Raw genomic sequence first — 13,187 nt, 5'->3', positions numbered from 1 at the left:
GGATGGATGGATGGATGAATGAATGAATGTACCCTCAAAGGGCTGGAAAAATGAGAAATTGGTGGGGGTGGGAATTAAATGTGTAGCCTTTTGCTAGTTCATGAAACAAGGTAAACTATATTATCTCCACTTTTGCTCTTGGACTACATGGCTATGAAGAAGAAAGTAAATCCAACAAGAAGTAAATCCAGAGCTGTTTGTTTGTTTGTAAATTTTTCTAACCTAAACTGGATATTCTGCTTATTTATCTGTAATTTCTTCACTCAAGGAAAACTTATTGAATGACCAATTAAAGTATCTATCTAACAAAATAGCACTTTGTACTATTTTGGCTAATAAAATAGTGAGGCATATTAGTAACATAAAATCATAATTATGCATTAAATTGTTACAGTATGTTTTTCAAAACTAGATTTCATTTAAAATATCTTGTTTCCAAACAAATTATTAACTTATTCGTATCTTTGCTTTTTTTAGAAAGAAAAAAAATGCAATCGATCCCTTATTATTCAAGTACAAGGTGCAACCCACTAAAAAAGAATTGTATGAGTGTGCTATTGTTAAGGCAACACAAATCAGGTAAAATTCTGTATCTTCTCTATGCTGATTTAAAGTAGAATAATTATATTGTTCAGTTTATGGGCTAATGAATAGTATAGTTGAGATGACCAGTGTTTTCCTTATTCATTACTGAGTTTTTTCTTTTTTTTTGCTTTTAGCTCAAAATATGTTCTTTATATAATGTAACCCCCTATTTAATATTTTTCACATTTTTATTTAATTTTTGACTTATACTTTTCAATATAATTCTGCTAGATCAGTTACGGTCTTATTAACTCATTTTCTTCTTAACTGGTGAACCAGAGATTATAAGATGGGAAAGTTATGCTTGATAATAGAAGATTTAATTGACTTGCAGCTCTTTGTTAGCATCAAATGATAATACTATTCCTATAATAAAAGAGATAGTAATATTCCTGTAAGGTAGCCTTACCATGATAGAGTAGCTCTGACAAGGAGGACTTCAGAAAAGTGTACTATCTAGTATGGTGGAAGTGTGGCTAGTAATAGTGCAGAACTGAAGTTTTTATTTCAGTTTTATTTAAACAGTGGCTAATAGGTGCCATGTAGAACAATACATTTCTTGAGGACTCGGATATTTAGTTAACAGTCAAAAGATAATTACTCTCAGCTAGTGTATGGTGCTGGGCTCCTTTTTTAGACCTTTTTTTCATGTAGTCCTTCCTATAGTTTAGGAAAAAATACATATTTGGGGAGGGCCACTACTTAAGAACTCCTATATTGTTTGTTTACTCATAGAAACTTTTAGCTTTTTCTTAAAAGGAATACATTAAATTCAATTGAAATATTTGCTTTCTTTCCAGAACCTTTCTAGAAATACTTGTATGTTTATTTTTTGTCTTCTGTGTGTGGTGATGGCACTATTGTGGTTGCTGTTTTTCAACTGGGGCCTAAGGAAAATGAAAAATGGTGTATTTTTAAAGCTTTAATCATTCTAACTCTTTAATTTTAATCTCATGAATTTGCTGGTTGCCATATGAAGTTTAAATACAAAATATTTTATGATTTGATAAAACCCATGTTTACTTCCGTTCACAATATCCATTTGAATGTTGGTTTATGTAGCACTATGTGATACATGGTAGTCTGTGAATTTTGATTATGTTAAGAATTTTAATGGTAATATTTATAGGGATGATCATCTGATTTTATAAAATTTGGTTTATTCTGTGTAGTATATTTTCCTTGAGGTTTATTTGATTTCTAAGTGGTTCCCAAGCAACAAATGCATATACTGTTTTGAAATAGACTTTTATGGTAGATCCACTCAAGTAGATCTTATAACATTCTACATAAATGCTTCTTTACATATAAATATATATATTCTCTCCATCTTTTTTGTTTAATGAAATAGTAATGTAAATACTTCTATATAAGTTTCTTGTAACTTATAAATACTATTGGAAAATGTTCTTTTCCTAGGTTTGAAATTTAATTATGGATCTAAAGAGATTATGGAGCTCAGATTGAACTCTTGCATATTAACACTTTCTTCTTTCTCCTCCTTTTCCTTATAGCCGGAGAAAACACCTATTTTCTCGTGATAAACTAAAGCTTTTTCTGAAGCAACACTGTGAACCACAAGAAGGAGTCATTAAAATTAAGGTAGTTACAATAGTGATATTATTTGTTGAAAAGAAGGAAGAAAGATAAAAATGAGTAGTGTTATAAGGTTGTAACATTGCAGAAATGTTACTCTGAAGTTGCTTGAAAATAGCTCTCTTTATCTGGAGCCAGTTTTTAATAATTTTCTTTGTATTCACTGGATTAAATACTGTTTATATGCAATTGCTAGAGATGCTAGATGCCTCAGTTACTTCCACTGTTCTCCTTGTATAAAAAGGTCAACCCCGATTGATGAGAGTAGATGGAAAACTATGGGGGAAATTCCCTAGCAGTACAGTGGTTAGAACTCTGCATTTCCACTACAGGGGGCTCAGGTTCAATCCCTGGTCAGGGAACTAATATCCCACAAGCTGCACGGCCAAAATAAAGGTGAATGGGTAGGGCAATTAGAGTTTTCTAATAGTATAATACTGGCTCAGAAAAACAGATTCAAAGAACAATGCTAAAATAGATCCCCATAGGTAAGAAGATAATATGTATAATAAAAAGAATCTCAGAGACCAGTACTAAGCAGATAGATTATATTTCATTAATAACTATTTAGAGGGAAAAAATCAAGTTTAGAAACCTCATATTGTACAAGTAAAAAGTTAAATGATAAAACTAAAACTAATTTTTTTAAATGAGAAATACTTATATTGGGAGAGAGATTAAGTAAAACAATAGAATGGATTAGAGAAATGTATGCATGTATCAAAAGTCAGTTACTGTATGCCTAAGATTTGTGCATTTCATCATATGTATATATTACATCAAAAGAAAATATATGAAGGAAAAGGGTATTTGAATTTATTTTAAAAATAGTATTTCACATATCTAGAGACAAAGATAAATAGAACTGGGATACTTGGTTAACTACTTGGAAAATAGTTGGGTCTATTTGGAAAAATGTTGGGTCTACCTCAAAAAATAAAAAGGACATAAAATAAATCTTAATGTTATTTATGCTAAAATACTTAGGTGGAGCAATAGAAAAGAAATACCAAAGATGAGATTGATTTGACAATATGAATTTATGTAGGATTAAAAATGTCATGAACAGATTTGAAGGGCAAGTGCTGGAAGAAAGATACTTTCAGTGAATACATTGAGGAGCTCAAATCAATTATAAAACATGAGTACTCCATTAGAAAAATAGACATGATCAAATTTTACAGTGGATGAAATATAAAACTTGAAAACATGTAAGATCATCTGAAAGAATTTTTAAAGTATTTGTCTTGATAAGAGAACATGCTTTAAGCATTCTTCTGTCTATAGTATTGAACAGGTGGTCATGTAAAATGATGCTTAAAAAAGTTGATGATTTAGACACTTGTGATAAATGGCTAGAACAGTGCCTGACATTTGATAGACAGTCAATGAATATAGCCGCTTATGTGTATCATAAATAGCCAGTTGGCCAGTTCACCTAATTTTATAAGATTTCTTCCATATCAGCGAACAAAAATAGCCCAAATAAGGAAAAAATGATGACAGACATACGTTTTCACCCAGGAAAATAAAGTCAATAAGTTTGAAAAGTTCAACTTTACTTAATAAATAAATAAAAATTAAGGTTATAGTAAACATTTTTCTCTTATGAGTATAATGAAAGATGGTTAGTGGCTATTCTAGTATACTTGTACACACACACACCCTTAAAACAACCAAGGTTGATGCCAGTATGGTGAAAGATGGTTAGTGGATATTCTAGTATACTTATCCACACACACACACCCTTAAAACAACCAAGTTTGATACCCAGCTAGTAGATACTAGAATATCTAATAGTATACTTGTACATACACACGCACCCCCTTAAAACAACCAAGTTTGATACCCAGTATGGTGAAAGATGGTTAGTGAATATTCTAGTATACTTGTACATACACACACACACCCTTAAAACAACTGAATTTGATACCCAGTATGGTGAATGTAGACTGTTGTTAGGAATACCTGCAAGAAAACAAAGATGTGGGATTTTTTTTATTGTGTGTGTTGGGTGTGTGTGAATAAGGGTACCTTGGCAGTTAATATACTAAAGCCTATTTGATCCTTTTTGGGTATGTGTTTCAGAAGAAACCATCTACTCATACTTAAAGTATTGTTCTCTGTGAAGTGAAAGTTGCTGAGTTATGTCTGACTCTGCAACCACGTGGACTATACAGTTCATGGAATTCTCCAGGCCAGAATGTTGGAGTGGGTAGCTGTTCCCTTCTCCGGGGGATCTTCCCAACCTAGGGATGGAACCCAGTCATGCTCCCACACTGCATGTGGAATATTCACAGGTTATATAAGTGGGACAGTAGACAGCCATCTTAATGGAATTTAATGTGAAATCTTAATGAATTATTCATTTACTGTGTTAGGTATTAAAAGCTATGTTCTACCAAAAGTAAAAATACTATTATAGTAAATTGAATTCCCAGTAGAATCAATCCTATTTTATTAATAACTTAAAATTTTATATCATCATATTTTCTGTATTTCTGTAAATAGCATTTTTTTTGGAGAGGAAGAAAGAAGATAATCTTTGCTGTTAGACCAAAACTTATCTTCAGAATTGCTAATTGAAAATAAGAAGTTTAGAGTTGGACATGGATGAAAGTAGAAGGAAAGAAACTCTTGATTTTAGCAGATATCCAGGAACCACACAACTTACAGTAAAAATGAGGTTGACTTCTATGAACTTAAATTTTGAGTTCAAACTTTATAGAAATTTATCAATATTTCTGCTTTTATCCAGACCAGCTTTAAAATTTGATACATAAAAAACTATTTAAGTTATTATTTCAAAGTGGAGGGGGAAGTCTAAATGTTCAGCAGTTAGGCTAAGAAAAAGTTATTGATTTAATATAGTGGATTTTTAAATATTTAATATATGGATTATTTATTTACTAGAAAGCCTCATACAAAATTAGTCAAAAGCGAACAAAAAAGATTATTGTATAAGTGAAAATTTGAGATAGTTTTAGAATTCAGGAAACTGTTGAAGCATTCTTGAATATTTTATGGTGAAGGAATCCTTCGAATTCTGGTTTTCTTCCTGGTAAAGCTGATTAATTATGTAATTTTTAAAAGGATCAAGAAATAAAATGTATGTTACTATACAATACACATAAAATTCTAATGCTTTTGACCTGGTTTTTAACAGTAATCGTATGACATGTTAGAGCTTATCTCTATATATGATTTACTAATGTGTTAGTATTGTGCCCTTTTTTTTTAATGTGTCTTCTTTTTTTTTTTAATGAAGCCATCATCTCTTTCAACATATAAAATAGCAGAACAAGATTTTTCTTACTTCTTCCCTGATGATCCACCCACATTTATCTTCAGTCCCGCTAACAGAAGAAGAGGGAGACCTCCCAAACGAATATCTGTTAGTCAGGTAAATAAGAGAGTAGATAAAAAGTACACAGTAATTCTTAATAAAACTAACCAAAATTAAGAGTAAGGTTTGGCTCGCTTCACCCCTGGGTGCTGTAGGAAGGAACACTTTCCTTCACACAAGAACAGGGTGTACTGTATTTTGACAACTGCTTAGCAGTGAGGCTTGTAGAAGTTTCAGGTGTGAGTTAGACATGAGTCTCATGCCACAGGGGTTTTGTACTGAAATGTAAGCAGTTACTAAAATGTAAAGCAGGATGAAATATAGGGAATAAATTATGGAACTGAAATGTAAAGATCATTTAAAACATAAAATATCACAGTTAAGCAAGCTAGAGACCTTAATCTCCCAAGAAAGAAAGTAAAAATAAACTTGATATCTTTAATATTGACTACAAAAATGTCTCTGACGTATATTTACTCTGCCTCTTTCTTATTTGATGTCTAAGACTCCAGCTAGTTTAAGTTCCCTGAAATATTTTTGTTTTTTTTTCTAATGCATATTTTTAAGGCTCCCCTTATGTATTACTGGTTGTTTTTTTCTGGGAGGTTTTTGTACTGATTTGTAGAACTACAGAATTAACTGATATTCTATATGTTACTATGATTAGAGTTATTAAAAGTTCAATTATATTTTAGAATAAAACCTTAGTATAAAGAAAGTATAATTGATGAGGGCTTTAAATGTGTTCATTTTTTAAGTTTAAGAAAAGGGAAACCAGTTTGTAAAAGTTGTGGTTACAACTTTAGTTTCTTGGTTTTTATGTGTGTGTTTTGTTTTTATTTTTTTTAGGAGGACAGCATTGCCAATAAACAGACTATTGCAGGTTATAGGAACAAAACTACTAAGGAAAGAGACAAACTTTTAAAACAAGAAGAAATGAAATCACTGGGTGAGTTTTAATGTAAAGGATATACCAAAGATTTTGGCAAACAGAAAAGGCTTAATAAATGTCTCCAATTCCTTCACCGTCATTTGTTGTCGGCCCTCTTAATACCTTTTTTTGTCTCAGAAAAGTGTATTTCTCTGTGCCTAGGTAGGGGATGTTTCTAAAATGGCTTATTTCTGGTTTTGTCTTTCTTAAGATTAGTTTTTTCCCTCAGATAACTATTAATTTCTTTGATAAATGAGACCTCTGTTTATCTCTTAAAACAACATTTTAAGGTATAACATATCCTCTGTTAAACTGACCTAATGCTAGATTAAGCACAAGTTGGCAGTTTCTAGCCATTTTTGTTTGATTCCTACAGCCTTATAAAACATTGTTTCCCAAATGTGACTATATACATGAATCACTTGGGAATCTTACTAAAATGAAGATTCTAAATTAGTAGGCCTGGGTGGGAGAAAAGATTCTGCATTTCCAACAAGATGCTACCTTGCTGCTGGTCTTAGGGCCACACTTTGAGTAGCAAGGCTTTCAAAGGCAGGTTTGTGTTTGTCCTATAGCAGTAGTTTGTCTTACACAGAGAGGACTTGCTCGTCCCATTTTAATCACCAGCTGACTCCCTCTGTGAGTGTCTCTTGATCTCACTTAAACCTTAAAATACTTCTGAGGTTCTTTTGTTACATTTAAAAAGTATGTTATTTTCTGTGTACAATTCTAAGTCTGATCTTCTCCACAGCTTTTGAAAAGGCTAAATTAAAAAGAGAAAAAGCAGATGCCCTAGAGGCAAAGAAAAAAGAAAAGGAGGATAAAGAGAAAAAGAGGGAAGAATTAAAGAAAATTGTTGAAGAAGAGAGACTGAAGAAGAAAGAAGAAAAAGAGAGGCTTAAAATAGAAAGAGAAAAGGTATATCCAAGTATATTAGTTATACTCTCCACAAATAGTAAATAGTATTCAACACTTTATATATTTAAATTCATGGTTAATTTTAAAATTCTTTTATCACTTCCATTTACATTTATAGTTGTGCATAGAGCACTGATAAATGGTATTGGGATATCTCCATTTTCCTTGGAAAATTTAATGAATGATTTAAGATTCAACATGTATGAGTGACTTTATACCTCAGAGCCTCTTCAAAAGTACAATTCTAATGTTGCTTTTCTTCATTGTTTAGACTTCCATATTTAGGGAAATAAAACTTTCAGAAGTAAACTACATTGTTAGAAAAATACAATAAAATGTATGAGGATTAAGAATTAGTGTAGTGTTCTTATTTTCCTTGAAGAATAAAGTATCTTTGTTTCAGCAAATCTTTTATTATCATCTTTAATAGTAGATATTAGAGAATTCTATAGCTGGTTTCTTCTGAAGTCCATCATTGTCATTGGTTTTCTGGATATTCACAAGTACCCTTGGAGAAGGACATGGCAACCCACTCCAGTATTCTTAACTGGAGAATCCCATGGACAGAGGAGCCTAGTGGTCTACACCCCATAGGGTCGCAAGAGTCGGACATGACTTAGCGACTAAACCACCACAAGTACCCTAGGTGATCATGTTTGTTCATTTTAATTGCATGTGTTTCTTGAATTATTTCAGATAGGCCCTTGCATGGAAGTAGGGAGTGTCTGATATGTATTTACTCCAGAAAGTATAGAATACAAGGGAAAAAAATAAAAACCACTTGTAATCTAAATGGTAATATTTAGAAATAGCATTATTACTTTGATTAATTTATTTCTAATCTTTATTGTGGCACTTAAAGAATAAGGTCCAGCATTTATAATTTTGTATATATATATTTTAACATTATTATAAACATTCTGTCCTGCTACTAAATAAGTAATGTGAAATTTTTAGTGACTGCATATAATATTTAATCAAATAGATACAGGTAACCACTTTACAAATTTTTGCTCATAAACAAGGATACTTTGTTCAAATTTATGAACAAAAGTCTTTCCTGTTTTTGGATTGTGTCTCTGGATTAATTTGTAGAAGTGAAATACTAGGTCAGTGGGTAAGAACATGTTAAAAACTTTCTATACCTGGTGAACATAGGTATTTATTTGTCAAATCTGTTGTACTTATGTCTATTCTTAGCAACAGTGAATGAAAATACCCATCTTATTACACCCTACAAGGATTATTTGGGCGGAGGGAGGGCTTATTTCAGCGGGCCACTCAAAGCACTGTTAAGTTCTGTAACTATCTAGGTATTTTCTGTTAAACTTGAGAAGTGTACATCTGTTTACTTTCAGTGTTGCTAAATTTCAAAGAAAGAATATTAACATGCATTAAACATATGTATTATTACATAGTTAACGTATTTATTGGAAATAATTATAACAAAATATTTTGTTTACATTCTGCTTTACTAGAGACTTTTTAGGGTCAATATTTATCCTGCAGTTTCAAATACCAGAACCAAGAAGAAAAGTTGTCAAAAGACCAACTGAGCAAAACGTTCACCAGTTGCACTCTAATATTGCTGTTACTTACTGTCCCCTCTGTGTGTCTCTAGGCAGTTAATTAGGTTTAAATGAATCTTGAAAACTAATGTATTACAAATATAAGGGGGGTAGTTATTTAGGTACTCTAATAATCTCTTATCTCTTCACTTGAGATCTAATTGATTTAAAGTGGAAAAAGCACTGCTATAGACAAGGTCAGATTGAATTAATATTTATCCAGGAGTTGCTATGTGTCAAACATCTTTCATCTTTGTAGCAGTTCTATCAGATAGGCATTGTTTTGATCAGTGGTTTTAACACTGTTATGTACAGCAGAATCCCCAAAAGAGCTTATTTTAAAACATCAATTGCTGGGTCCCAACCCTAGAGTTCCTAGTTCAAGAGATCTAGGTAGGGCACAAGTATTTATGTTTCCTACTAGCTCTGAGGTGATGCCGATGCTGCCTTATAAATAAGAATTTTTATTATACCTTTCATTTTAGGAAAGAGAGAAGTTGCGTGAAGAAAAGAAAAAGTATATGGAATACTTAAAACAGTGGAGTAAACCCAGAGAAGATATGGAATGTGATGACCTTAAGGTATAAGCACCTTATGTGATTTTCACACACCTGTGTAACAGAGGAGATAGCCAATTAGGCAAATATGTATATTTAGAGTTCCAGGATAGCATTGTTAGTATTTTATAACAAGCTTTGATAATGATTCTTATCCTGTGGAAATAGTTGGTCATCTGTGCTATCCTTGGTAGTCCAGTAACCACTGAAGCCAGGCAAACATTTAATGTGGTTACTGGACAAAGATTCTGCCTGTCTCCAGAAATAACCAAAATATACCAAACTCATTCATCTCGTTTTATATGGAACCATTTCTAAGACAATAGATGGTGGATTAATTTTGTTCCATATCCTAAGGAAAATACCACATTAGAGATCATACTGATATGGCTTATGCCTTGGCCTCAGAATCTAGGTTAGAAGTCGCTTGTAACTGGGAAATGTAGTCAGAAGTATAGCTCAACCTAAAGTTATGCTGTTAGTTGAATGAAAGAAAAAATAATTTAGTAAGTGATTTAGAGACTGTGATTTAGTATAAGATATAAGGTTGAATTAAAGCCACAGCATCTATAATTTTTAAAGTTCTAAAAGTGATTATAATGAACATCCAAGGTTGAGAAATGTGAAATAGTTCTTAGGTAAAGAATATATCATATCTGTCTTTATACAATTTCCTGTACTTGGTTCAAATAGTTATATAAATTGTTTAATTCAAATAGTTACATAAATTATTTAATCTTGCAGGAACTTCCAGAACCAACTCCAGTGAAAACTAGACTACCTCCTGAAATCTTTGGTGATGCTCTGATGGTTTTGGAGTTCCTTAACGCGTTTGGGGAGCTTTTTGATCTTCAAGATGAGTTTCCTGAGGGAGTGACCCTAGGCAAGTGCTATTGCTGTGTGATATTTCACCCTAAAATTAGTGGTTTAAAAGAACAAATTATTCTCTCTCAAAGTTCTATGGAGTCACTGGACCCAGCTATCCAGGCCTCTGTTGGGGTCCTTCATGTGATTACAGTCACAGTGGCTGGGACTGGAGTCACCTGAAGGCTCACTTGGCTCGATGTTCAAGGTGGCTTCTTCACATGCATGCCTGGAACCTCGGTGTTCCTCCACATGGTGTCCCGCTTCATCAGAGTAGCCTGTACTTCCTGTGTGGCAGCTGAGTGCTCCAAGGGGCTGGAAACAGAAGCTGTCACTTTTCTTAAAGGCCAGGCCTAGAACTGGCAAGCCTTGCTTCTGCCATATTCCATTAGTTAGGCCTGCTGGGATTCAAGGGGGTGAAGGAATAGACCTCATTTCTTGAGGGTGGCATGGTATGTAAGTGCAGGGAAGGGAGGGATTGACAGCCATATTTGAAGATAAATTACTGCCTAACTTTTAACTTGTGATTGCTTCTCCTCTGCACTTACATACTGTTACTTTGTATGTACATCATTCATAAGAGCTAAATTAGTATGAGAAGGGCTTTAGATCCCATTTTAGATTTTTAGCTAACCAATAGAAAAATAATCTTCTTTAGATCCAAATAAAAATTCTAAAAGAATTTTAATGCCACTCTTATTTTATCGACTACATTATTTAGGAGGGCTTTCACTTTCCCTTAGTTTTTCTTTATGAGCTAGGTGAGGCATGAATCACTGTGCCTTACAGATCAAGAAGGTCTAAACAACGCTGGTTGAGGTAAGACGTTTAGGGTAGGTGAATTAGATGAGAAACATTTATGACCTGAACACAATATTAGGATTACAGCTAATGCTGATGATTACCTCTTATGTGTACTATTTGGTAAACAGTCATGTCCCACATAGCTCTTGAGAACACTGGGACAACAATAATATCTTTGGTGTGATTACTCAAATTAGAGTAAGATTATAATTTTTAATATATGACTAATTTGCATCTCAGGCTTAAATTTAGCTGAAATATTGTATCAACTGAGGCTAATTTGACTTTCTTTGAATGCAGTGATTTTTGGCTTATGATTTTGTTGTAATTACTAAAAATTATTTTGTGATTTTGCCTTAAATAATAATACTTGGCTTTACCTGATGGGCACTTAAGAAAATAGTTACACAGGGTATTGTTGATTAAAATGTTTATTGTTCCAATGGAGTTGTTTTTCCAGTACGTGACCAGAACTTTAAATTCATTTTAAACATTTTATTCACAGAAGTGTTAGAGGAAGCTCTTGTAGGAAATGACAGTGAAGGCCCACTATGTGAATTGCTTTTTTTCTTCCTGACTGCCATCTTCCAGGCGATAGCTGAAGAAGAAGAGGAAGTAGCCAAAGAGCAAATAACTGATGCTGACACCAAAGGTCAGAATTCAGTATTATTGCTGGCTGATAGTAGCTTTGTAGTGAAATAAACTTTTGATTATTTAAATTTTAAATTAACTTGGCTTTTACAGTTATAAAACATGGTTGTTCAAGTTACTTGATTTTTGAGTCATATACTAGCAACATATTATCAGTTGTTTTACAAAAGCTTTGTTTTAATATATCCTGTTTCTGATGACCTTAAAAATGCTGCAACCCCCACCCCGTTTGTTTTTTATTCCTTTAGATTTCTCCTGTGATTTAGGAACCTTACAAATTTCATTGACCAGTATCTGTAATCCCAAGAAATTTACTGAATAGCACTGAGTTTTTGTCCCCATCCAAGAAAATACTTCAGTTGTTGTTATTAATATTTTAAGTTAAAAGTATTACTGATTTCATTTCATATCTGATAATTTTTAGATCAGAGTTAAGTAACATTTAATTTTTTTAAATTTTGCTAGTTTGAACTAGAAATTTCGCTCTTTAATTTCTATACAGTTAAGTATCTTGAGTCTGTATGGTACATATTAATGTAGGAATAATTCTTGGGGAAATCTTGTTTATTTTTAATACAGAGTAACTCTACTCTGTATTAAAGTTTACTGTTTTATTTAGGATTTTATTTAGGATTTACCTCAATCAGAGGAATTGTTAAGCATTTATATTAACAGGTTGATTTGACTTCCTGAATAATATTCTCTGTGAATTTTGCCACCTATGAGATAGGACCATTAAATAAACTTAAGTGTATTACGTAGAAATACACGATAAATAGTTTGGCGCCATCTTGATAGCAGAATCTTAGTAGGAAAAAAAATGGAACATTCCTCCATTCAGGTAGCATGGTTGGCCTTAGATAATTTGAGCTAATTCCTTTATGCCTGGTCGATGGAGCAATAGAGTCATGAGGATGTAGTCAGTTCATTTGTCTTTTGATTTTGCAGCCTAAGTTCAAGCAAAATACATTCTCTTGCTTGAGTGCTAATCACTATAGCTCCCTTATCAAGGCCATTTTAGCAATGTGGTCTTCGTTGTCATCTCAGATGATTTAGTCAATTTCATAAAAGGGAAGGGAGAGGGGTATATCCGTTTATAAAACATCCAAAGATTTTCTAATGATAAGTACCACCACTAAAGATGGATGATCTAAGATAGACACCATGTATGTGTTGTTTTGTGTAACATATATTCATTCTTTTAGCCTTTAGGTTGTCTTAATGACCAATAACATCACAGGGTTATTGACCAAATTCTGACCTTAATACAAGACATAAAGCTTTCTTTAATTCAGGATTTGAATTAGGTGAATTTTGTAGTTTTGGAAGCCTTAATGATAAAAAGTGGGGTCAAAAGGAAGTTGTCT

At 32.6% G+C, this 13,187-nt stretch overlaps 1 protein-coding gene across 2 annotated transcripts in view; it reads left to right on the top strand.

Annotated features, from left to right (window-relative positions):
* Positions 1 to 13,187, top strand: part of BAZ1A (bromodomain adjacent to zinc finger domain 1A) — an 89,316-nt gene that overhangs the window by 39,757 nt on the left and 36,372 nt on the right. For both annotated transcript variants that reach the window (XM_069558706.1, XM_069558705.1), the window contains exons 5-12: positions 478 to 579; positions 2,100 to 2,187; positions 5,450 to 5,584; positions 6,377 to 6,476; positions 7,210 to 7,376; positions 9,430 to 9,525; positions 10,246 to 10,384; positions 11,675 to 11,821. In XM_069558706.1, the coding sequence (XP_069414807.1) occupies positions 478 to 579; positions 2,100 to 2,187; positions 5,450 to 5,584; positions 6,377 to 6,476; positions 7,210 to 7,376; positions 9,430 to 9,525; positions 10,246 to 10,384; positions 11,675 to 11,821 (974 nt within the window). The remainder of the gene's footprint in view (positions 1 to 477; positions 580 to 2,099; positions 2,188 to 5,449; positions 5,585 to 6,376; positions 6,477 to 7,209; positions 7,377 to 9,429; positions 9,526 to 10,245; positions 10,385 to 11,674; positions 11,822 to 13,187) is intronic.

This window comes from Ovis canadensis, chromosome 18 (assembly GCF_042477335.2).
Source record: "Ovis canadensis isolate MfBH-ARS-UI-01 breed Bighorn chromosome 18, ARS-UI_OviCan_v2, whole genome shotgun sequence".
Classification (NCBI taxonomy): Eukaryota; Metazoa; Chordata; class Mammalia; order Artiodactyla; family Bovidae; genus Ovis; species Ovis canadensis.
This window is presented reverse-complemented; position numbering and strand designations above follow the sequence as displayed.